The sequence below is a fragment of the Heloderma suspectum genome, chromosome 8 (assembly GCF_057233095.1).
Source record: "Heloderma suspectum isolate Gila_16-S chromosome 8, 16-S_ref, whole genome shotgun sequence".
NCBI classification, from domain to species: domain Eukaryota; kingdom Metazoa; phylum Chordata; class Lepidosauria; order Squamata; family Helodermatidae; genus Heloderma; species Heloderma suspectum.
The window spans coordinates 34,033,533-34,060,633 of record NC_139465.1 but is presented as its reverse complement, the minus strand read 5'-3'; the positions used below and the strand labels follow the sequence as shown (position 1 = coordinate 34,060,633).

At 45.7% G+C, this 27,101-nt stretch overlaps 1 protein-coding gene across 1 annotated transcript; it reads right to left on the bottom strand.

Annotated features, from left to right (window-relative positions):
* Window positions 1-1,670: 1,670 nt before the first annotated feature.
* Window positions 1,671-23,568, bottom strand: LOC146339010 (uncharacterized). Its single transcript, XM_084812888.1, has 5 exons — window positions 23,104-23,568; window positions 14,401-14,577; window positions 11,074-11,280; window positions 3,266-3,479; window positions 1,671-1,849 (listed from the first exon to the last, which is right to left on the bottom strand). Exons 1-5 carry the CDS (start codon window positions 23,566-23,568, stop codon window positions 1,671-1,673), a joined length of 1,242 nt encoding a protein of 413 aa, XP_084669014.1.
* Window positions 23,569-27,101: the final 3,533 nt, after the last annotated feature.

Below are 27,101 nucleotides of genomic sequence, written 5' to 3'. Positions count from 1 at the left end.
CCCTTTCTCCAGACAGGGATGGCCCTGCAACCACCTCCCTGGAGGGCTCAGGCTCCTGTGGGTCTAGTGGCAGTCCCTGGTTTGGGGTTCCCTGGGCTTCTGGGGCCGCTAGCTCCTCCTCTGAGGAGGAGGACTCCAGTCAGGGCATGACACAAATACACAATGGCTGATTTCATTGTTGGAACTATAAAATCCAGTTTCCCAAAATGGGGGAATCAGCCATTATATGTATAACCTGAAACCTGTATGACATCTAGTAGACACTAAAGGTGCTATCCTATGCCTGGCTGGCTGGGGAAAGCTGGGGCCTGTAGGACTTTTTTTTTCTGTCTAAACACACATAAGATTGTGCCTTAACCCATTTAAGCCCATTCTCCTCCATTCCATCTTAAGACCCTGACCACTGACTTCATGACGTCAGCATTTCTCTCTCTCCTCTTCCTCGCTCCCTGCCAATCTGCTTTTTGTAGCATCTTGTCTAATGAAGAGATCCGAAGGACTTGAAAGCTCACCCGTAATTTTGTGCACTTTGTGTTGGCCCTAATAAAGGTGTCACCTGACCTTGGGTTTTGAAAAGGCACAGGCTTTTGTACTCGTTCATCTGATCTCTTGTGAGTATGGGACTGAGAGAAGGGGCTTTGATGCCAAGTTTAAAGCTCCAGCAGGTTCCTATGGCGGGTGGCTATTTAGGGCTCAAAAGCTAAAAACAGCACTTTAAATTGAGCTCAGAATTAAATGTGTAAGGTAAACAGTGGTGCTAAAATAAACTCAGAGCTAGTGTGCAATCCTATGCATGTTTAGACAGAAAAAAAGCCCTACAACTCCCAGCATGCCCCAGCCGGATTGTGCCCTTATTTGCTTTGATTGTCAGCAGGAGTGTTGCAACAGCCCCAAAGGCCACAAATCTGAATAAAATCTGCATATGCTTATTTAAATATGTTTGTAAATTTAGAAGTAATTAGGAAGATTTATTTAAGTTTCACATGAGACAAAGTTAGCCAATTATTTTCTCATCCAAATAATTTCAAATAAAATAAATTATTCCATTAGTTTGTATCCAGATCATCCCAAATCAATGGAAAACTCCCCCCACCCACGCAAGCTTAATTGCCATGCAGGTGAAGATTTTCTGTGTGTATGCATGGTGCTAGGAGGTGTTGTACTGTGTGTGTGTGTGGGGAGAGTTAACCCTGCCCTCCGCAGCATCAATCTCCCTTGAAAATTGACCTCTACATGGCAATTAACCTGAGAAAAAACTTCTGTTAGCCCCAATGGAAACACAGGTCTCTGTGGAATATATCCCAGGTCCTGAGAAATAGATTCAGGACCTTCCCAACACCCCAGTTATCAGCCACTAGACAATAACTTAGCAGCCACGTTCCGGGCCAACGTCAGTTTCTGAACTCTTTTTAAAGGCAACCCCGTGTAGACACATGACTTCAGAGGTGATAGTGGTAGATCTGCATTTGAAGAAAGAGGTCTGCTGCCTTTATCTGCTATTTGGTCCTGAGCCCATTTAAATATTAATTATAGCTATTGTTAGTGATCCCGTTTGGTTTGCTTCTTTTTTTTCTCCTTTCTTTAAATGGAAAAGCTATATTCCATTTTTGTTTATGTGCAATAAGGTACAGAACCTTCATAGTTCTCTATAGTGGTTTTGTCACATCTGGTTATTCAAACATGGTAGCAAACAGCCCATTCTGCTTAAAATCTTCTGCCACTTGCTTTGAATGCCGGATTTTAGCTGCCAGCGCCTCAAAGATATCATGCTGGTCCACAGCCGTGGCCACCTTACGGATTAATTCTTCTGTTGACTCCAAGCCTCTCATTCCAAGATTGACTCCACAGCCTGCCAGATGGTAAGTTTCAAGAAAAAGATAATTGTTATTTTCAGGGACCAACTAAACTCCAGTCGGTCTGTGAAGTAAAATTGCTTTTTTTGTGTATGCTTCCAACTGTTCTTTACGATACAAACATTCAGCCAAAGAGTGATGTAGTTATTAAGCCTGTTGACCATATTACATGACCTAGATTGGGAGGGGTAAAAACTTAAATCCATTATTTACTTTAACCAGTTTAAAGAACCCAAAGTGTCTGATGAGGAGTGTTCTGATCCCAGGATGGCAGATGGTACCATGTACTTGGCTCGTCGTCCATATGTTAGGAGATCTAGCATCTCTTATACTGTCAACTGGATCTGTATTCTGTACTGACTGTATATAGGCTGGTAGTGGCCAGTCAGTTGGAGGGGAGGACCCTCCCAACACTCCCTCTACTCAAGTTTGGCCTCTTTGGTGTTCCATAGAAGCTATGGAGCACTTCAAGGGTCAAAAAGGCTTCAAAATGCCTGCTCCAGACACCATTTTGTTTTTGGTTTCTGTAATTTTTTTTTAAAAAATGGGGGCAGTGGGGGCCCCTGCTCTACTGTAACTCCTTCCCCATCTCCTTTGCTTTGCCTATCACTCCAGTCCCTCCTCTTGTCCTCATTCCCTGCCTGTGTGATGGCCTTGGATGGCTTTAAGGCCAGCATCAGTGAAGACAGGGAGCCACTGGAGATAGGAAAGGCCTTTGTGCTCTCTGAGCATGAAGCTATCTTATCACTCCCCTAATCCTATATACTAATAGCAAACTCATTCTCTAAGTGTGGATCCTTCTGTAGCCAAAGTGACAACATCTACGTGCAAGGAGGAGGTATCAGTTTTCAGGAGAACAAAGCATCTTCAGAAAACAAACCCTAAGGGTGTGGGGAGGGAATCCGAAAACAGCCCAATGAGGACTGAGAATGTTCAGTGGCCATGGAGTGTTAGGTGACTGTTGGAGTAGGGGGGACAGAAACTGTGTGAGGGGAGGGAAAATGGAATGGCATATCTTAGGAAAGGGCATGGCTGGCTGGAACCTTCAACAGGAGCATTGCACAATGCAACTTTTTGTTTTGTGTCCTACTTGTTCTTCCATGACACTAAAGTTGAAATAAATAGGGCTTACATTTAGGAAGGGCATGGGGGCATCTCCCCTTGTATTTCAGATAATTCCTCAGGAGTACCTTTATCTCTGACCAACTCACTGGTTCTACACACTGACGCCTAGTCTCATAAAAAGTGCATTGTTGCCTCCCGTGATTCTCCAAAATGGGCAGGCTTCAAATTTGAATAATAAATATACATCACCATCAGCTTGAAAACAGATGTTTCTCTCTCACCTTTCACTGTTCCCTTCCCTTTTGTATTATTAAAATAATTACAATATTTAAAATAGAAATACTGACCGGTGTCAAAATTCAGCACTCTGGCTGCTTCTCCTTCTACGGTGACAACAACATTGTCACCCTCAATGAAAGCTGCCGTGACTCGCCGATGGGACAGCATGATTTCAAAGAGTCGGTGACTGCATTGGATATGATGGACAGTCAGTTCATTTACTCTGGGCTCGATATCCACTTTGTAAGCATTAAAAGACTGGTGGAATATGTTTTTCATTATCTGGGGACAACAGAAACAATGTTCAAAGCCACGAGCATTCTGATCATACAGAAACTCTGTCAATAAAAAACAGGAGGGGCTGGGAGCTTTGTGGGCACCACGAGAGATCTCCATGGGCAGTTTTGGAGCCCAGGGGCACCATGTTGGAGACACCAGGCTTAGATGGATTTTAAAAGGCATTAGACAAATACATGGAGGGTAACTCTATCAATGGCTACCAGCTAGAATCTGTAGAGGGTGGTGGCTCCAATTTCAGTGGGGCTGTGAATCCATTCTGGGTTTCAGTCAGAACCAGCCAGAATGCTAAAGGAGCTATCCAAGGTGCTGAACTTATGTTGGTTAAATTGGGTTTCCAGGTTTAGGGGAAGCATGTCATAGTTTACCAATTGCTGGTGTACAGGACAGAGGACTGTCAAAGTTCCCCTTATAACTTGGACCCCCTGAGCAATTCCTTAAGGATATCTTGCCTCCTTAAGAGTCCCACCTTCCTTCTTTTAAATGTCCCCTTCCCAGTAATGTGGGGTGTAGGCTGTAGATGTAACTGACATTCTAGACACAGGGTTTAACCACAACAGTTTACTGATAAATTTAAAGCTAGCAAATCACAACTACAGGTATTTGCACAATAGAGCTGAGTGATACAAAAGGCATTAAAAGAAAATAAAAGTTGCAAAACAAAAGTTCCGTTATCCTAGCTATCTTTAGACTAGGCTGCTTCTTCCTGCTCAATTTTCAGACTCTGCTCTCACTTCAATTTCTGGCTGTCTCTGCTCTTACTGGCTCTCTCATTCTCTTTCTATACCCTCCCTCTCAAAACCAAAAATACTGCTTCAAACCTGAAGAAATGAAACTTAACTGGAGAAATGAAGTGACTCCTCTCAGGGGTTACCCCCTCCCAACAGAAAACTCCAGGCCTCTAAGCCTGACTTTTTTTCCCATTGCCTCTGCAGGCCTCAAACCTTCACAAGGGCTATTACTTTCATGTCCTGCTTGACGGCTTCCTGGAAGCACTGTAAGAAACAGGATGCTGGAATAGATGGACCTTTAACCTGATACAGCTAGGCTCTTCTTCTGTTCTTACACACAAACACCCCAAACACTGAAAGATCGCCAAGAAGTCAGATGGCTTTAAAAAGGGATTTGAGAAACTCATGAAGGATAAGGCAACCAATGGCTTCTCGTCCATGATGGCTATATACTCCTTCCAGGACCAGAGGCAGGTGGCAGCTTGCCTCCGAATACCAGTTGCTCGTGGACTTCCTGTGGACATCTGGTTGGCCACTGTGGAAATCTGGATGCTGGACTAGATAGGCCATTGGTCTGATCTAACAGGGCTCTTGCTTTGTCCTTTTGCCTGCACAGGTGCAGAGGGTAGAAGGAGGTCATGTGTTGAACAAGCACTGCACCATTGAACTGGTAAAGGATGACAGTTCATTTGGAAGCTGCTAGAAAAATGGTGAAGGCATTTTTGCTCCACCATGCCTGCGGAGTGAGCAGGTTTCCATTTGTTTTGATGATTGCACTGCAGTTTGAAGGGTTGGGTTCACAATAAAAGCACTACCCAAACTTAGGAGTGTAGGGAGCTGCCTTATACCGAGTCAGACCCTTTGTCTATCTAGTTCAAATTGTCGACAACAACTGGCAGCAGTGGCTCTCCAGAATTTAAGGCAGGCATTTTCCCAACCCTACCCGGAGATGGCAGTGACTGAACCTGGGACCTTCTGCCTGCAAAGCATGCGCTCTACCACTGGGCCACAGCCTTCCCATTCTTCATGCCCAAGGTGGGGGTGTGTGTTGCAAACGACTACTTCCACATGCAGCATGGCAAATTGATTGTGAAGCCAAGAGGACTTTCAAAGCAGCTTGTAACACACAGCACGGGGTTCATTTATTCTGAGAGGAAAGCCAACTAGCCATGCCCAGTCGCTTGGGCACACTGAATGCATCCCAGCTAAGCTCTTTTACTGATGTGTTGTGGAACTGTAAAGGGCTGTATAGCCCACCCCGAGTTCTTGTCTAAAAAGAAAGGAAATATATTCATTAACTGATTGATAGCACAGTGGAGACATTTAGGGATTACGTATAATTCTGAGTTATACGTATCTGTCATGCAATTTATCTGCCCTTTTTTTTAAAGATGGCAGAACCAGCTTTGCAAATAAATAAAAACACTTTGCAAATCAAAAGTCTGTGACAAATGATCAGTTGCAGAAATAGTTCTTGAGGTGCTTATGTTCTTGACAATGTTTGCTCTTACTGGTTAATGTAGCAGAACAAAATTCATGATACAAGGACTTCATAGGCAATCCTCGTTAATGATTTTCTAACGGCAACAGCAGGATTAAACGTGCCATAAATATGCAAGCAGCCACAATATAGTTGTGATCAGGGCCATCCTTTCACTATATATATCCTTTCCCATATATCAAAAGCCTAATTTCACTATGATTGATAGATAAGGAAGTTTTTAAAAAAGGAGAAGAAGAAAATCTACAGCCCAAGAGATAATTCTGGCAGCAGATATGTAGGAGAACAATTCATTTGGTTCTGAACTACATGTTCAGAAAAAAAGCATCTGGCACAGTCTTCTTGGAGTTGTTCTGCTTCAGCTGCAGGTGGTGATTCCCAAGACTGAATAGTCTCCCATGCCTATGCCCTGCTCCCCCAGATCCTGCATTTGGAAACTGACAGGACTGAGCCATAAGTAGCAGCCCAAGACAAACCAGGAGCCAGGATATGAGCCAGGAACAAATCAGTAGTCAGAGCTGAGGAGCCAATGTCTCCTCATTGGAGCCAAGAAGAAAACCATAGGCATCTTATTGGCATAGAATACTAGGTAGGCCTTTGGTCTGGTCCAGAGCAGCTCTTTTTATGCTGTTAAAGCTGGAATTCAGTGTCCAAAAGCTAGAACCAAAGACAAGAACAAAGCCAGAGGTCAAGACTGAAGTGTGAAGCCAGAAATTGGGACCAAAGGACAGACCGAAGAACACATAAAAGCTCAAGAAGATCTGATTGCTCAGGCAAAGCTTAACTCAGACTCTTAACTCTTTTATTGTCCTTCCTGTCCAGCCGGATCCAGTAGCCAGCTTGAGTAGGTGGGACCAGTCCAGAGCCTGAGGATAATGAAATGCCTAGAGCCAGGGCAGATTCTCCAACCTGTAGTTCTGTGGCTCACTACATGGAGCAGTCGCACACCAACACTGAGGGGCTGTTCACACAACATGCTAACCTACACTCAGTGGTTGAGTGTGGGTTGTTTTGAACTGTGGGTTGTTTGTTGAACCATGGGTTATCGTTTTCTCTGAATGCAGTCAGGGTGGCTTGTTAACCATGCAGTGTGGCTTATTTTCTTGAACAAGCCAACTTGATAACCCATGGTTTGTTTTTGGGATGTTCAGGGTAGTTAACAAGCCACAGTGCATGGTTAACAAGCTACCCTGGCTGCGCTCAGACAACACACTAACCCACGCTGTGGAAAAACACAACACACTAATCCACAGTTCAACAAACAACCCACGGTTCAAAACAACCCACACTCAGTCACTGGATCATTCTGCCTCTCCTCTGCCAGCCTGCCTGGTTTGCATACTGCCTATGGAGGAAGCCAACCCCATTCCTCCTAGGCCAGCTTAGAAAAATACTGTGGAGGTTTGGAGAGATATGCCAGCCCACTTGGTAGAAAAAGGCTCCCCCCCCCATTAGCCCTTTAGCATGCTAGTAGAAGAAAAAAGAAAACCATTTGTTGTGTGAACAGCCCCACTGGTTCCCAGTTCAGGCTCTGGAAGCTTCTGTCAGAAATCTAGTACTTCTAGGCTAGAACTCTTCATTCCATATGCAATTTTTATTTTGTTTTTAGCTGGAGGAGATTCAAATTAGGGATGTTGGAGATATCCGCAATGGAACCAAATGAGTTTGGATTTTCATGAATATGACCCGTGGATTCCACAGCTTTTCCCCTGTCCGTGGTCTTGAAGACTGGTTTTCTAACTTTCCCGAATTTTGTGCAAATTTTGTCATAGAAAAATACACAAAATAAAAAATCAGGTTAAAATGTGATTTTTCCCCATAGGCAAAAGCGTGAAATGTGCATTTTGGGAGAATTTGTTCATTTTTGCAAAAATGCAAATTTGTGCAAATTTGGAAACAAAAAAAAATCCAATTCTGTTGATGGGTGGATGACAGAACGAAAGACAGAACTGACAATCCGCAAAACATAGATGGAATGGATTTTACACAATTCATACATTCATACATCCCTAATTCAAATATAAACTTCCCACCTACATTTTGAAGTGGTACAGTCCTGACAGGCCTGGGCCACATTATTTTCCTGAATGTTTGATGCACTATTAAATGCATATTTGAGACAGGGGCTGGATACTGTCCTTGAGTGTATCTGACCTCCATAAACCAACCACAATCCCATTATTTCTATAGGAGAAAGGGACCAGAGCAAGGCCAGAATAGGGCTCATTTAACATATGAGCCAATGTGTGACATTGATGCAGCCAGGAGCATTTATTTAACAAGGAATTTCCTCTTGGGCTGCTGCCTATGGCTCAGTGCTGTCAGTTTCCAAATGCAGGATTGGGGGAAGTATGTGGCAGGCGGCGGGGGGACGGGACGGGACTGTTCAATCTTGGGAATCACCACCTGCTGTTCAAGTAGAACAACTCCAGGTGTAGAGAGGGGTATCCAATTGCACCACTGATGTAATGAGCCACCAAGAGGAAATCCTAGCTCCAGTGAAGCTGATGCAAATTAAGAGAGGAGCATGTTGGAGTCGGGATCTCAGCCTCAAACTGGGAGTAGTCCCTTTGCATCACATCAGTATGTCAAACAGAAGGCTAAGCTTCATTTCATTACTTCATACATTGCTGGCTCCAGGTGTTTTGGGGGGTGGGGGTGGAGGCTATGCAAACTGCTCTCAGCAGCCCTACCCATGAGAGGGTTGACACCCTCCCCCTTCTTGCCTCTACCCATTTGCTTGCTTCTCCTTCTGGGACCAATTAGAACCACCTCCCAGAGAGAAAGAGGACAAACTGTGCAAAGGTACTTCCTGCTCCTTCTCGCTCCTCTCACTGTTTTCTCACTCGGAAAGGACACGTGAACCAGCATCAACAGCAAGGAGGAGTAACAGGACAGGAATCTCCAGGGATTATCCTTACACCCACCCACCCCTTCCCCAACAGGGTTTTAGGCCTTGATAGTGATGCCAACTCTGATGCCAACATTAATGGCACAGAGCTTAGTACATTTTGAGTGTCTTTGTAAGTCAACCAGCCTTGCATTTAACTACTCACTTGGTCACCAAAGTTGACAGGGGATTCCAGGCAGCTGAGTGGATGGCACTCCATCCACGCAAGTGAGCAGGTGGGCCAATCAAGGATGGATCATTCTGCCCCTCCACTGCCAAACTGCTTAGTTTGTTTGCTGGCCATGGAGAAAGTCAACTCCCTTCCTCCTAGGCCAGCTTCAAAACTAACTGTGCTGTCAGAGAAGGGACGATCTGTTCCCCCTTTGCCAGCCCACTTGGTAGAAGGCTCCCCACTCCCCACTATTAGCCTTTTATCATGGTAATAAAAAAATAAAAGAAAAATCAGCCTCATAACTTTTTTTTTGGCCTTCTATAGAAGGCGAAAATAAACAACTATTAATTCATTTCAGGTGGAACCACTTCCTAAATATTGCACCTCAAATGTTCTGATCGGACATTTGTTCTACAGAAAAAACTATCTGCTGAAGTCCAGCTTGTTCAGTCTAGTGGTGGAGCATATTCTATTGCTCTAGACTGAGAACTGGAATGCAGTTCTGAAGTTTTACTCAGCTGTTAGGGCCATGGGTTGGATCCGGACTTAGGCATACTTGGAGTAGACACAGTGAAATCAATGAATTAGCCCATTGATGTCAAGTCCCATTGATATCAACTGATCTACTCTAAGTATGATTAAATTTGGATCCAATCCAAATAATACTAAAACTATTATTGAAAACATCAATTCCCCAGCAGAATTGTATTCACATTGTTAGTAATTATTTATAAAATGAATTAAAGTGCATTCATTTCCTTGCTTCCTGGCATGTTGAAGGCAAGCATTTAATGCAAAGAGGAAGCCCCAGCCAGCCACAACGATGACTAGAAATGATTTACTTTGGGGCTCATAAATGATTAAATTATTACCCCTCCCATATTTTATAACTTGAGCAATAATCTAAAGATCAGTTTGAATACAGCTAAATAAAGAAAAATCCTACAGCTCTTTTCCCCATAGCTCTTGGATCAGATCAACCACCTACCTAGGGAAATTTGGAGGGATCGTTTCTAGGGTTTGTTGTTGTTAAATCAGCTGTGTAATGAAAAGCATACTTGTATTTGCCCTAGAAATATCAATCAATAAATTACATTTGGAAATAAAATATAGTAGACATTAAAAGTGCTGGTCCCATTCATTTGATCTTTGTGCATAGACATATCAAATATCTGCAATAAAAATGTACATGTTCCATAATCAAAAAGAAATAGATTGAGATCCTGTATACATGTACCTGGGAATAAGCTCTATTGAACTCAGTGGGGCTTGATGTCAGTATAGACATGTATAGGATTGCAGTGACAGATTCCAATCAAAGTCAGAACCCAGTTGTTCAAGCAGAAATAACAGAGAACAGCTGCCCTTGCCCATATTTTCTCTTCTATGCAATGATGAATGGTATGTGAGGTGCATCCTTTAATGCATCCGAGAACTCTACTTGGAGATATTCCAGAAACAGCCTGAATAAAATCTTTATTCAGTGCTAAACAGAATAGAAGCACCAGCATAGATGCAATGATCACGACACCAGAGACCATCAACATGATCTAAGATGGAGACTTGTAAGGTGTGTGTGTGTATGTGGGCGGAGGGGGGGTTATGTCTCAAGGTGAGGCTTAGTGATGTCACAAGGTAAGGTCCAGTGGTGTCACAAGGTTGCTCACTCTTGAAAGACAAGTAATATGGTCCTAGGGTGGAACCCAGTAGTAAGGGGCACAACCAGAAATGTGAAGGTCCAGAAATGGGGGTGGGGGAAAATCTGATCCAAATAAATTTTTCTCAAGATGGCGGCGATGTAAAAACATTATTTTCTCTTTCAGGATGGAGCAATCCCCCCTCCCCCAAGCAAACATTAGCTTCGGAAGAGGGATTTGTTATATGCTTTAGTCTTCTTTGCAAGAGAGCCTCACTTTAAGATTTCTTGGGAACAATAGATCATAGCTACTACTTCAATGGTAACCAGGTAACCATGTGGACACTAGGTTGAGCTAGCAGGCCAGCAACCAAGTGCAGGACTATTTTTCAAGATGACTCACTCATATATCTGCACTATGCATCAACCGTACCCACAGAGAATATGCTCATTTGCACACATGCTATTCTTTAGGCATGAGAATTAATTGATGGTTAGGCAGGTATTTTTTGTTCAAGGGCTTAGATTAACCAACTGTAGTCTTGTGTAATAATTGCTGACACCTGAAGCAGCTTACAAAAGTAATTGCAACTAAACCATCTCTTTGGGCTCTGTGACACCGAGCAAAATAGTAGCTCCAGATACTCACTGTAGAATTGAGTGTGTGGCGTAAGAACCTCACAATTTTGGATTCAGAAGCAGGGCATGCCAAAGCCAGGTAACGGTTGCGGAATGTCCCATAGATTTTCAGATGGAATCCAGGTTTTGGAGATTCCATTTCCATAGCAGACATATCCATGCCATAAGCAGAAAGATCAAAGTACAGGCTATGAGCACGGATCTCTGGAGTTGGTACCTATGATATATATATATATATATATAAAAAGGAGGGGAGGGGGAACAAAAGTAATTTGCATACCTGTAGAAATTACAAAGTGGAAAAGGAGCTATTTTGAATCCCCACATGTTAAAAACAAACACCCACCATAAAATGCCTAATCAGTGGATTTGGCATCTAGCTGTCATGTCTATGGATCTTGAGCTGTGTCTTATTCAGCAAAAACTTTTGTTTTGTGTCTGTTGGACACTGGAATGTCTCTTTAATAAGGGATTGTCTAATTCAGCTAATTTCTGGTACTGCAATACAGCTAATGCTTGTTTTAAACATATGTTTTGGCACTGGCCAGTAATTATTTCTTTTTGCTGGGAGGTTATTACACAGATAAATTTTGCACTGGAACAGTCTTTAATATTCACTGATGTACACAGTCTTTTAAATTATTTACCTGCTTCATGAAAATTAACAAATGGTCAGCATAAATGGATTCTCTGCACCCTTTTCATAGCTAAATGATGGATACTGCAACACTGGAAGCCACTTCCTATAATGCAATGGATTGAGGACGTTACAACACTTTCTGTATTTAAACGGGTGGCATATAGACACCACCTTCCAATGGATTCTTATTTGGATATTTTGTCTAGTTTTGATGAAGCCTAATTATAATTGCTAGAAAGTTGTATGCATTTCATACAAATCCATGTACATATATTTTTTAAAATGGGGGGGGGAGATTAGGGTACCTGTGGTCACCATGGTGGAGACCCCTTCACAGTTGCCACTGAAGGTGCCCATGAGCACCGTGTTGGGGACCCCTGCCCTAGAGCATCTTTTAAGTTGGTAATATTTTGAAAATATTCATGCAGTTCATTTTCTATTGACTTCTGCATGAAATATGAAGATATAACAGGCAAGCATATGAGCTTCAAGAGGCGGTGGGGCTTATATATTTCAAATAAACACCCATACAGGTATTAACAAGTTCAGGTACTAAACATCCTACTATACTATATGAACAGTTTGCTAAATAGATATGCTAAACATAATCGGACTGGAATTGCTCCAGGAAAGCAAACATATAAATCTCAGAACAAATCTGATAGTCTTTCTGCTTTATTTTTAAACACACACACGCTAACACGTCATTGCACTTTTCTTGGCTTGATGCATTGTGGAAGCACCTTGTATATTGATAAGAAAGGCATGCATGCAGAGACCTGAGTGGGAGAACCACAATCAATGTCACTGCTGACATTGTGGGAACTGAATGAGATTAGATCCTAGCTCAAGAGGATTGTTGGGTGACGTTCAGGTCAGATAGCACATTCTTGCATCTGCTCTATTGGTCATATGTTCTTCACATTACGGAGAGAACAACACACATTTATAGAAGAAGGGACCACGGCTCAGTAGGTGAGCACATGCTTTGCATGTCACATATTCCTATGTTCAATTCCAGGCCTCACCACTGAATGCATGATGCATTTTTGAGATTTGGGACAGGAGGAGCTTTTCAAGCAAATTTTCCTAGCTTAAATCTGCTTGCAAAAACTCAACATTATATTTTCCTAACTGTAATATGTTTTCAACATCTCCCATCTGATCAATACCATGCAACTTGTGCTGGAGATGCCCGTGTAAACATCAGTTAAGATACCTGTATTGGAACAGCTTCAGTCCACAGCTCACAACTTCAGTGAAGTCAAGATAAGAACAAATCTCCATCCAGTTCAGCTTTCTGTTTTCAAAGGTGGCTAGAAGCCTGTAAATGGGGCATTGTCAAGGGTTCCTTGGAGGCCTCTCTCAGTCTAATCCAGTAGCCAAGTCCAGACACAGACAAAGGGATTCTTTTCAAAGCTTTATTCTTCTTTTACAACTTAACAACTCTACTGTTAGCAACTAGATATGAGCAGCAGAGTACCTATGCCCTAAGTTGGAACAGTTGGTCCCCATTTGAAGGAGAATCACTGGCAGACCCTGAACTTATGGGCTAGGGAGAGTCCCTTCCCTTTTCCTTTGGATCCTCTGGGTGCAACCATTGTTTGCACGCCAAACGGGCACTACGCCTCCTTTCCGCACCCTCCATTTGGCGCCATTCCCTGTGTCGGCGTCGCGCGTCCAGCAAGTCTGCTTCTCACGCTCTCTCACTCCCGGGACTGCTATCTATGCTAGGAATGCTGGTGGGAGGAATCCTTGCCAGCTGTTGGCCCTGGGAAGGAAGAGCGCGCTCCTCTCCCAGGAGTGGCTGCTCTTCCTCAGAATCAGAACTACTCTGGGATTCTATGGGCTTAGTGTCCACCCTGACAGGCATGATGTGTTTGGCATTTCCTGTTGTTTGCCCCCTGCATGTGGTATTCAAAGACAGTGGAGGCTGGTGGCTCTGACGTCAGTGGGGCGGTAAGCTATCTAAGATAGCTCCTTTAGTGTTTTGACTGCTTCTGACCGAAACCTGGAGTGGATGCACCACCCCACTGATTTCAGAGCCACCAGCCTCCACTGCTGAAAGATATACTACCTCTAGCACAGACAGTCCATTCACCTGTCACAAATGGGATCAGCAAGACAATGTTGCAGTGTATTCTCTCCTGGAGATGTATGATAACTTTGTTTTCTCTCACAAAACATGCAAGCATGCCCTGTTCGTAACTTCAAGCACAAGCATGAGGACATATCTGCTGAAAATCTTCCTAAATTGCCCAACGTGTGTTTGCATTTGCTTTGTGCACCTTTCTCTGTTTACATTTCCCCAGTAGACTGAACCAGCCCCACTTTCGTCTATGGAAGAAATTTGTGCAAATTGTGGGAGATTTGTGCAAATTTGGGGAAATTCGCCCAGATTTCATGTTAGATCACTACCACCTAAGGGAGAAAATGGTCTAAAAGCAGTATGTAAGCGTTTAAAGCAAAGCCCCTGCTCAAAATGCCAACCTTATCCTGATGGTTAGCAGGTTACACGTAGAGATCAGAGGCAAATCGGGTGTCCCTTCCAGAAGTGTCCCTGGCCCAGTTCGAGGAGGAGAAACGTGGGCTGAATATACAATCTGGATGACTCAAGCAGCTGAACCGATTCCTACGTTGGTGAATGAGGGACCAAAAGAAGACTACTGTGGTCATTACCCACTTTTTAATCATTACCTGTCTTTGATCTGGTCTCTCAATGACAGCATTGGCTCCATAAGCGTTGCAAGATTCCACGGTGTATTCTGGGCTGATTCCAAGGACTGCACTTGATTCTCCACAAGATCCATCTGCTATGACAATTATCTTCGGCCAATTGGAGGCTAAATTCTTCTTTAGAAAATCATCTGAAAACTAATAAAGAGATGGAAAGAAAGATGGAGGTTGACTTGAAGGAAAGGTTCCTCCTGTGCAAGCACTGGGTCATTACTGACCCCTAGAGGGATGCCGCCTATGCTGGCGTTTTCATGGCAGAGTATAATGGGGTGGTTTGCCATTGCCTTCCCCAGTCATGACTACCTTTCCCCCAGCAAGCTGGGTACTCATTTTACCGGCCTCGGAAGGATGGAGGATTGAGTCGATCTGAGCTGGGTACCTGAAAACCAGCTTCCACTGGAATCGAACTCAGGTCATGGGGAGAGTTTTGGTTGTAATACTGCTGCCTACCACTCTGCGCCACACAAGGCTGTCTGGAGGTTGACTTGGGAATGCTATATTTAAACATGCTCCATTTGGATTCAACCCAGTTCCCCTACCTTTGAAAATATGGTTCCACTCTGCAAAAGGTCTAATGGAAGGAAGGAAGCCTCAGTGAGAAAACAGACCTGTTTTTTGAGACCTCTCTGCACCACAACGTACAGCAGAATGTGAAGCAGTGGAGGCTGGTGGCCCTGATGTTGGTGGGGCTGTGAATCCATTCTGGGGTTGAGTCAGAACCAGCCAGAACCCTAAAGGAGATATCCAAGGTGCTGAACATTGTTTGGAGGGATAGAGTTCAGCACCCTAGATAGCTCATTTAGAGTTCTGGCTGTTTTTTCCTGAAACCCAAAATGGATTTACAGCCCCACCAACACCAGAACCACCAGCCTCCACTGCTGTGAAGGATGCACTGGGCTAATTCGAGTGAGAACAGTAACACTGAATGATATTTGATGTTTCAGGAAGATGTATCAGCTTATTTAGTGAGCTTCCTTGACGAGAATACTTGGCCTCTCCCTGGTGCCAATCTCTGCATTCCATTTTTAAACCACATTTGTGACTTTTGACATTGGAAATATGAGATTGCAACTATGAGGTCACAAAAACTTTACATCCCCCTTCTCCAAACTAATGCCCTCCAGATGTGTTGGATTAAAAATGTCCAGAATCCATAATCAGCAATTACCAAGCTGTCTGGAGGTGATGAGAGTTTTAGCCAGGAAGATCTGGAGGGCACCAGGTTGAGGAAGTCTGCTTTAGAAGAACCAAGGGTAACTTTCAGTGGTCAGGCAGTGAAGCATGGTGTAAGCTGTACAAGGAACTGCCTTATAATTTAGGTGCATACTTCCTGATGTTCTAGTCAAGGGTCCCCAGTGTGGTGCCTGCAGACACCTCCAATGGTGCCCATGAAGCTCTCTATTCCCTGTGCCCTTCAAAAAGTTACTTTTAATTAAAAAAAAAACATGAAAAATGTTAAGGTGCCAGGTTTTCCTTCCTGTTCCTGAACCTGCTGTTGATCATCTGTTCAGCTGGTAGGAAGAGAAGGAAATGTTGCTTTCTGGCCCCATCCGACCTTCTTCCATCCACAGACACCTTTCCTATTTGTGCGCTCGCTCTCTCTTTCTCCTCCCAGACTCTAGCCTTGCTTTTTCTCTCCCTTCCCCATTCCTAGCCTTCTTCTTTGTCTCTTTTCCCAGCCTCTAGCCTTGCTCTTTCTCTTCCCTCTACCTTTTTGCCTTGCTATTTCCCCTTCCCTCCCAGTCCCTAGCCTCACTATCCTGCCCCCTGCACCTTTTTTGACTAGCCAGGCCCTCACAGCAGCCATTATGTGACTAGCCACATCCTCCATGGGAACCATTTTGTAGTGGCACCCACAGCAGTTTCTCAAATTCCCAAATATGCCCACAGGTCCGATAAAGTTTCTAGATTTCTACATGTAGGGAGTTTGTTTTTAGTGTGAAGAGCATTCATTTACGTATTCCCTTACCTACAGCATGAAATGGTACAGTCCCCAGAACTACGTACCACATGATTTAGCTGCATTCTACACATGCTGTTAAACTATGTGGTACAGAGTTCTGGGGATTGTACCATTTCAGGATTTCAGGTGCTGTTTGGATACTCTCCACATTAAGAAACTCAAAACACCAAAACAAAACCAAAATTCCCTTCATGTAGAAATTAAATTAGCACATCAGCAAAAAGGCTAGAATACATTCCCTACATGTGTAAGTCTCTTCTGAGCAACAGGGGGCAAAAAATACACCCCCAAATTATGAAAGCACCTTGAAATCACACTGTGAAGGTTTGAGGCCTACAGATGCAAAGGGAAAAAAGGTTAGGCTTAGAGGCCTGGAATTTTCTGTTGGGAAGAGGTAACCCTGAGAGGAGTAGTTTCATTTCTCCGGTTAAGTGTCAGTTTTATTTCTCCACTTAAATTTCATTTCTTCAGGTTTGAAGCAGTACTTTTGGTTATGAGGGAGGAGGGTATATAAAGAGAGAGCCAGCAAGAGCAGAGACTGGAGTGAGAGCAGAGTCTGAAGAGTGAGCAGGAAGAAGCAGTCTAGAAAAGTCTAAGGACAGCTAGGGCAAGGGAACTTGCACTTTGAAACTTTTATTTTCTTTTAATGCCTTTGTATCACTCATCTCTATTGTGTAAGTACAACCTCTAGTTGTAATTTGTTTGTTTTAAATAGTAGATGTGGTTAAACCCTTGTCTAGAGTGCCAGTCACCCCACGTTTACAGCTTAAACCCCACGTTACTGGGAAGGGGAAGCTTAAAAGAAGGAAGGTGGGACTGTTAAGGATGCAAGAGATCCTTAAGGGGTTGCTCAGGGGGTCCAGGTCATAAGTGGAACCTTGACACATGCACAAAGCTGAACATTGGTAGGCATGTAACCCAAGATGCACTGATTATTATTAACATGAGAAAATGTCAACGCTTGGGGCATGAAGAGGTTAGCATTGCAGCATAAGGCAAGCCAAAACACACATGGGGCAGAATGTTGGGTTGTCCTTTCAGCAAGGAAGATCTATACTTGTAGAATGCAAGCTTGATTCACTGCTAGTTGCATAAAACTCGATCATGCCCCCTTTGAAGCCATTGCCCCAGTGCATTAGTATACTGAATTTAGCTACAAGATATAGCCAATTTAAAATTAAACACAGTCCCTTTTTTCAATTCTTTCAACTTTCTGTATTACAATAATGGGAAAGCCTTTCTATTATTGACTTCCATGGGTCTTCTAGTTTAATTAGAGACCAGCTACGGTTTCTTTAGTCTGTTCAGCGCTAGCTTATCACACGTTATTTGTTTTAGTTTATTGAGTCAGTTGCCTGGCTAAATATGTAGAATAATAATTACTTTAGCTGCTCAGATTTATAGATTGCTTCAATAGTAACTCATTATTGCCTCAAGTAATCACGGAAGTGCACTACTAAAGTAAATAAGCAGTGGTATCTAAGCTGATGTACCTTTGAACTGAAGTCAGCTAACTCATTAGACAGGAATCAAAACAGCGTGCTTATTTGAACGTAAAGACAGCATGCTATTTTATCATGGTTTGAAAATAAATAAATAAATAAATGTGTGTAATAAAGTTAACCACTATTTCTGTACATTAAAGCAGAAATTAGTTCAAGGCACAGCTTAAACACACCAACACACAGCCAAACTCTAGTGCTCCCCTGCCAGATCTCTAGGGCATAGGTAGGCAGGTCATTTCTGGTCTATTGATAGATCCCTGGGTGATTTGCAGTAAATCAGCAAGGGTTTTTGACTTCCAATTGCTTAGCATCAGCATCAACAGAAAGACTTCTCCCCTTTCTATATTAGGCTGTAGAGATGGTCAGAAGCTTGGGGGAAACCAGGAGTGAATTTTTGTGTGTGAAAGGACTGTGAGCTCAGTTCTGATCTGAAAAGATATTCCTGGGCTGAGTGTGTTCTCAGAGTCACCCTTATTCCTTAATTCTAAGAGTATACCTCCCTCCCCCACTTCCCAAGCTACTATTTTGCACCTCGCTCCAGTTGGTGGACCTTGGTGTTCTAGTAAAAAACAAAAGAGATCCTGAATGCCTGGAGTCTGCCCACCACTGTTTTCAGGAGACAGCCAGACACCTAAGATGCCTACAAAGCCCAAACTGACCTCTCTGTGTTGGTGCCTTCCTTCCTCACTGTCTGTCTCATACCATAGTCAATGTCAATAAATATGGGGGATGGGAGAGAGGAAAGCATGCTCATTTGCAAAAATAGCTCCCCCTTTCAGATAGTCCACAGGCTCGAAGGGTTGCTTATTACCAACTGGCATGAATAAATGAAGCAGTCTTTTTAGGGGGTGGGGGAGGATAGCCTATAACCCCCATAAAATTATTAGCCATGATGGCCTTCTGTAATGAGTAGCTTTCACTCAAAAGTCACCTTCACTGTGTAAAAATAGAATAGAAAAGAGAAAGGTTGAAAATATGTAATAGTTGTTTGGGGCTATATGTTTGACAGCCTTTGTCTGATTAGGCCTCCAGAGGGCTCATATTAACCAGAAAAACACATATTGTATTGAAATAATGTTGGGAAACATCACTGAAAAAATGCAGAACACCAAGTGCAAAATCGGTAAATCGGGCATGTTAAAATTTTGTTTCTGAGATTTCACTTATGGATAAAATAGTTCACAGAGGCTGATGTCTGGTCTGCCTGCTACATATTCTGCACTGAAATTTTCCTAATTTGGCTTGTTCTCTGACACTGATCAATGGTCAGCCATATCTCTATCAAGGTAACATTCTCAGTGTACAATATTCCCCACCCCCATTTGACAGCACAGCTCCTTCCAAATACTTGGGTCTTTAAATGGAGTGGTTGGTACCATTTTGAGGGATTCAATTAGATGCTATTTTAAAAAGAAAAAGAAAAAAAGTGTATGACCCTAGTAAAAATATTGGCTATTATGCCCACTAGTAATGACTAGCTATTAGTGAAAAAGACACCTATAAAGTGGGGAGAGAGAAAGAGAGAGAGAAATACATAATCTATTTCCTAGATATTGTGAGCCATTTTCCTTTAATTTCCCTAACAGAGAAGATATTTCAGCAGATTTGACAGTGTCAGGCAGTACTCCTACATCCATTCATCCTGGCCCGAGTCTCATTCTTAAGACGAGCCCTGCTGGATCAGACCGAAGGTCTCTATCAGGTCCAGCATCCCTGTTTCCAAGTGGTCCATCAGATTCTTCTGGAAAGAAGAGTCTTCCTCTGCAGTTCTCTCTGGCAACTGATATTCAGTGGCATATTACCATGGGAATTTGCATTTTACAGGTACAGCCACCCTCCCCCTCTCAAAAGAGATTGCGGCAGGAACTGCCACTCAGACCACACATGTTCTTAACTCTGCTTCTAAAGACCACATGGAAGAGGCTACATGCATTCTCCAGGGGAACGTAGGAAGCTGCCTTATACTGAGTCAAACCACTAGTCCCTCTAGCCCAGTATTATTGACACTGACTGGGGATTGAACCTGGGACTGCCTGCATGCAAAGCATGTGCTCTACTATTGAGCTATGGCCCCTCCCAAGCTTTCTGCCAAGTTTTTTTCCCCAGACCACATGCCAGCTGTAATTTGGGATGGATGATAAATCCAGTTCCTAATTTCACACTTTTGAGCCAATATACAAAACGAGACCCAGTTATCCCATGAAATCAGCATTTCTCCAAATGTTTCATTGGAATTCCCCAGTCAAAAAAGTGCACACAGAAATGCTTACATTAATGAAAATAAAGTTAAAAAAAAATGCATTATATTAGGAAAGTTGCTTGCAAAAAATGTGTACATTAGGCAAAAACATGTACAAAAATGCATGAAGGTCTCTTCCCATATACACCTGCCCAGATCCTAAGATCAGCAACAGCAGTCGTCCTCCAAGAGCCCCTGTCAAAGGAAGTGAGGTGGGTGGTTGCTAGGAAGAGACTTTTTTCTGCTGTGGCACCCCACTTGTGGAATGAGCTTCTTTTTTAGTCTTCAAGGCATTTTAATTTTTCAGTTTGTTTTTGTCTGGCACTGCATTTTAAAGCTGCTAGCTTCTCTCTGATTATTTTATTTTTATATTGTAGTTTCAAAGTTTTAAATTCTATTTATCATCTGTATTTTGTTGTTTCATATTTTGTGAATTACCCAGAGAGCTTTGGCTTTCGGGCAGTATAAAACTGGAATGAATGAATGAATGTATAAGGAGGAATGTGCACAAAAATGTGTATTTTCATGCAAGCTTTTTTTTTTTTTAACCTTCTCAAAGTTTGGGATGAACCAAATTTAAGATTTGAAAAATTAACAGGAATTGGGATGAACATAAGATTAGAAAAATGAGAAAGAGAGAGAAACTGAAATTTACAGATCCATCCATCCCTAGTTGTATATAACCAGATGTAGATGAAATGTCCATAAAGAATGGCAGGTCCTGTTTTCCCTAGATACAATGCCACCCCACCCCTGACCCCCGGTGCACAAACTGCCTAGCCATTGTACTGCAGAAATGCTGCCTGCAGTAGATCCTGTTGGTTTTTATCACTCAACAGATTTCAACAGAGACCACAATCTGAATGCCTACTTGGGAGTTAGCCCCATTGAACTCAGTGGGACTTCTGACTAAACAAGCATTGGCTTGGGCTGTAAAGCTGCAAACTCTGGCACATGTGGAGTGGGATCCTGTACAGGAGTCTTCAGAAGTAAATCCCATTGAATTTAGGATTGTAGCCTCAGTTAACCTCCTTGGCACCAATAGGACTTATTTCTAAGTCAATGTATTTAGGATTGAGGTATAAGAACCTCATGGGAGAAGCTGGGAATATATATTATTTCTGCATGACTGAGGAACAGGCACATTGTTGACCATAATGCCTTTATGTCTGAACCTTGGTAGGTCCTTTTTGATGGGTGGGGTTCAGAAACCAGTGACTAAGGTGCTCTAGCCTTTACTTTCCAAAGTGTCTACATGGAGACTATTCCCCTTAAACTGAAAACAGGAAAAACAAGTTTTGTGGCACCTTAAAGATGGAGGGAGCAATCCTCTGACCAATAGACAACATCTGGAAGGCCATAGGATTTTTTGGATTCCTGGATCCGAGGTCGGAGATCTCAGAGCTAGGAATCCACCCACCCTGTCCCCTCCCAGCTTGCACAGAGAGAATCACGCCTGCTGCCTCTCCAAGGTTGCAAAGAGGGGGTAAAGGGGCATGCCAGTGGGTAGGGAGGGGAAGGGACTGGGGAAGCCAGGATATGATGTGCCCTGACGCCTCCCCAGCCTCCTTCCCTCCTGCTCTGCCACACCCCATCTAGACAGGCAAAAAAGCCTATCTAGCCAAAATGCAGAGCAGGAGGAGCATGGAGGAGAAAATCGCCTCTGCCACTTCTCCCGCTCTGCACTGGATGCCCGGAAACCTCTGGGTTCGGAGGGTAACGAGCATTGGCATAGGATTGCATCCTGAGAGAATTATTGTGGTGTAACTGTCCATGGCTTAGAGCTAACTTCAGTCACCACAGAAGGCACTGGCTTTAGCTGCACTGGGTGAAATTCTGTCTTGCATCTGATGCAGTGGGTTCTAGTCTGCAAAAATCATATTCCATTGCAAGCCTGTGCCTCCTGAAGGTGCCGCAATACTCCTTTTTATATTTTTGCAGCCACAGACTAACACAGTTACTTCCCCTTGACTTAGGATGTTATTCATTTATGTATGTATTTATTTATTGGTTTGTTCCATTTATATACCAACTTCTTTCCTCCAGAGAGGTCAAAGCAGCTCCTTCCCCCAGTTGTGTCCTCATCACAGGCTGAGAGATAGTGACTGCATCTGGTAACTTTATAGAGTTGAGTATGGATTTGAATCTGGGTCTCCCCTTTATTCTGTGCTTAAATTATGGGGTGGGGTTAGGGGGCTCTTAATGAAATCCACAAGCCCCATCCACTGATTCTCCCAGTTTTGGCCAAATCAGGCCCCCTCCCCCTATAGCCAACTGAAGGACCATAGCTCAGTGCTACATATTCCTGTCTGAAACCACGGATAATCAGTGCTCAGTGCTCTTGGTATAGACCATACTGAGATAGATGGACCAATGGTCTAAGTCCATATGAGGCAATTTCCTATGTTCTTTGAAGTGCTAAGGGGGCAGTAGAGGCTGGTGGCTCCCATTTCATTCTGGGTTTTAGTCAGAACCAGCCAGAACTCTAAAGGTGCTATCCAAGGTGTTGAACTCTATCTCCAACACAGGTTCAGCACCTTGAATAGTTCCTTTAGAGTACTGGGTGAAATCCAACATAAGCCCTAGTTAGAGTAGACCCATTGAAACGAACAGGACTTAAGTCAGTCCCGACTAACTTGTCACATTCATTTCAATGGGTCTACTCTAAGTAAGACTTATGTTGGATTTTGCCCTCTGTCTGGTTCTCACTCAAACCCAGAATGGATTCACAGGCCCACCGAAATCAGGCAGCAGCCGCCACTGAAGGGGTCCATCATGAAAGATAATGGGGATGCAGTGTCAGCACGGCCTCGATTCCCAGGGCAACCTTCACAGGCCCAAAGGCACGTCCTTCTCCACTGTTATTCGCTGTGGTCCTTGGACTGTATCTGGACAGTAACTCCGGTCACTCAGGAGAACGGCAAAGGCCGGCTGGGTAAAATCTCTCCCGGACTCACCTTGGTGCCCAGAAGGATGTGGACGCTCAGGCGCCTCTTGTGCCGCTCCAGGATGCTGAGCAGGTGTTCCTGGAAGACGCCGATCTTGGTGAAGAAGTGCTCCTCGTCCCAACAGCCTTCCATGTTGTCGAAGTCCACCCCCAGCCCCAGCAAGAAGCGGACGCTGCGCGGGTCCAGCGCGATCTGCTGGGGCCGGCAGAGGAGGGCGGCGCGGGAGCGCTCGTCCAGCAGGGTCAGCTTCAGCACCTTTCCCGAACGGACAGCCACCAGCGCGGCCGTCAGCCCCACGGGGCCGGCGCCCACGACCAGCACCGAGACCCTGGCTCGCCAGTGGCGGACGCTGTCCACGCTCACCTTCAGCGCCACGTACACGGCCACGGCCAGCAAGGTGCTCAGCGCCGCCTCCAGGGCCAGGCTCCCGGACTGAGCGCGCGAGGGGTCCGGGCGAGCGCCTGCCTTCTCCATGCTGCCCGGCTCCTGCGCGGGACTGCGCAGCCCCGGCTCCAGCCTGCGCCTTAAACCCAGGCTGTGCCTGCCGGTGCCAGCCTCTTCCTGGAGGAGGCAGCAACAGCTCCAGCCGCCTTACCCTGTCCCCATCTCCCCTAGCAGCTCGCGCTCCTAAGCTGGAGGGCAAAAGAATCTGCAGCAGCCTCGAGCAACTCCATGCCCCGCTTCTGTTTCCTAGTGGAGGAGGAACAGAACAACTAAGAGACCTGGCTAGGTACCGGGGGGGCGGGCGGGGCTCTCTCTCGCAAACCCGAGTTGCTTTTAAAAGAGTCCCCGTTTTAAACGACTTAAATTCACCACCCTATATTATTATTATTATTATTATTAATCTGGATTAAATAACCTGGAAGAAGGACTATATATAGTCACTCACCAATATGAATTATAGCGAGGAGACCTGTGAGTGCTTACTCAGAAGTAAAGAGGGCTGTAAGATTTAATCCGTTGGATTGGTTTTTTAAAACCTCAATATATTGGGTAGCAGATGCCCAGTATTTCTAAATCTATCGATATAGCTATATGATACACACACACACACACACAAATGTATGACTGTCAGGGTCTGACTTTGGGGCAATTGCCCACTGCCCTACTCAGCACAAGGAGCAGGAGGGCACCGAAAAGCAGCTGGCTAGGCTTACTATAGTGGGGCCGCGGTGGCTTAGTGGTTAAGATGCTGAACTGCAGACCGGACAGCAGTTCGAGACCCGAGTGCCGCGTGACGGAGTGAGCTCCCGTCTTCAGTCCCAGCTCCTGCCAACCTAGCAGTTCGAAAGCAAGAAATTGCAAGTAGATAAATAGGTACCGCCTCAGCAGGAAAGGTAACAGCGTTCCGTGCACCTCGGTGTTCAGTCATGCCGGCCACATGACCACGGAAACGCCTTCGGACAGCGCTGGCTCTTCGGCTTAGAAACGGGGATGAGCACCGCACCCTAGAGTTGGACATGACTGGTTGGGGACACCTTTACCTTTTAGGCTTACTATATTTTATTTATTTATTTTATTGCATTTCTATCTCGCCTTTTTTCCTCTCACAAGGAACAAATATTTTTATATATACATTTCGAACAAATGCACTTTACCAACTACCGAGAGAGGCCCCCATAAGACCATTAAGATCGAAGTATAAAATTGTCTACCTCACCATGGAATATCAATGGGGCCTAAGTTAGCCATGATGGATTTCACTGGGTCTGCTTTAAGTATGACTAAGTCTGGATCCAGACTTAGTCATACTTAAAGCAGACCCAGTGGAATCAGTCATGACTAACTTAAGCCCCATTGATTTCAACAGGTCTACTCTAAATATGTGAGACGACAGGACACCCTGGAGAAGATGCTGATGCTAGGGAAAGTGGGAGGTGAAAGGAAGAGGGGCCGACCAAGGGCAAGATGGATGGATGATATTCTGGAGGTGACGGACTCGACCTTGAGGGAGCTGGGGGTGGCTACAGCCAACAGGAATAGAGAGAGCCAGGGCCTGCAGGAGAAGCCACCACTGCCACCACCACCGGGGAAGAGGCGTGCTTGCCGCCGCTGGGCCTGCTGCCGCCGCCGCTGGGCCTGCTGCCGCCGCCGCTGCCACCACCACCAGGCCTTCCTTCTGGACTTCTGCCTGGCAGACCGCCAGTCCCTGCAGGACCAGGCCCCCAGGTACCGAGCCAGCTGTGCTGCTCCACCTGCCCCTCCCTGGAGGGGCTACATAAGCTGGCTGGCTGAGGTGGCCTGGGAGAGCCAGGGCCTGCAGGAGAAGCCACCACCACCGGGGAAGAGGCGTGCTTGCCGCCGCTGGGCCTGCTGCTGCCGCCACCGCTGGGCCTGCTGCCGCCGCCGCTGCCACCACCACCAGGCCTTCCTTGTGGACTTCTGCCTGGCAGACCGCCAGTCCCTGCAGGACCAGGCCCCCAGGTACCGAGCCAGCTGTGCTGCTCCACCTGCCACTCCCTGGAGGGGCTACATAAGCTGGCTGGCTGAGGTGGCCTGGGAGAGCCAGGGCCTGCAGGAGAAGCCACCACTGCCGGGGAAGAGGCGTGCTTGCCGCCGCCGCTGGGCCTGCTGCTGCCGCCGCTGGGCCTGCTGCTGCCGCCGCTGGGCCTGCTGCTGCCGCCGCTGGGCCTGCTGCTGCCGCCGCTGGGCCTGCTGCCGCCGCCGCTGCCACCACCACCAGGCCTTCCTTGTGGACTTCTGCCTGGCAGACTGCCAGTCCCTGCAGGACCAGGCCCCCAGGTACTGAGCCAGCTGTGCTGCTCCACCTGCCCCTCCCTGGAGGGGCTACATAAGCTGGCTGGCTGAGGTGGCCTGGGAGAGCCAGGGCCTGCAGGGGAAGCCACCACCACCACCACCACCGGGGAAGAGGCGTGCTTGCCGCCGCTGGGCCTGCTGCTGCCGCCGTCACCGCTACCACCGCCACCAGGCCTTCCCTGTGGACTCCTGCCTGGCATTTTTAAGGGGATTTTAATTGTTTTGTTCGTTTGTTTTATTTTGTTGGGGGGATTTTGTTGTGTTTTTAGGGGTGGGTAGCCTGCCTGATAGGCGGGAGCGAGGGGGCATGTGTCCACCTGATGGAGGCAGTGGGGGGAGTGTTGGGGGCCAGAACATACCGAGGCTGGGTGGCAGGCGCTGGCGGAGCGCTAGGGGCAGGCCATGCCAGCTAAGGGGAACAAGGGAGAGATGTGTAGTATCTGTCCCCTGCTCCGGGCCTGTCCAGAGCCAAAGGATGGCTGGGGGAGGCGTGACCCCATCTTCTGGCCTTCGTTTGCTGCTCTGTAATGCCAGGTCTGTTACCCAGAAAACCTCCCTCATCCATGATATGATCCTGGATGAGGGTGCAGACCTGGCATGTATTACGGAGACCTGGCTGGCCAAGGCTGCTGCTCCAACCCTTGCAGCCATGTGTCCAGCTGGATTTTCGTATGCACAGCAGCCGAGGGCTGGGGATCGGGGAGGGGGAGTGGCTGTTATCTACCGAGAGTCCTTGGTCTTCACCAGACCCCCTCTCCGGGAGACCAAGGTTGTTGAGTGCATGTACTGGAGGTTGGGCCCGAAGGGCAGTCCGGGGATTCTGCTCGTGTACCGTCCACCCCGCTGCACGACTGACTCCCTGGCCGAGGTGCTTGAGGTGGTCTCTGATGTGCGTGTACAGTCCCCTAACTTACTGGTGTTGGGGGACTTCAACGTACATTCGGAGGCCATCCTCACAGGAGCACCTCGGGACTTCATGGAGACCATGGCCTCCTGGGAGCTGCACCATATTCTAACTGGGCCCACCCATGTAGCCGGTCATGCACTAGACCTTGTGTTTGTTTCTGGAGAAGCGGGGAGTGATCTGGAGGTCGGGGGTATATCCACCACCCCCTTGTCATGGTCAGATCACTATCTGGTGATGTTGGACTTCTCGGTTCCACAACCCCTCCGCAGGGGTGGAGGACCCATTAAAATGGTCCGCCCCAGGCGTCTTATGGATCCAAATGGATTCCTGAACGCGCTTGGGG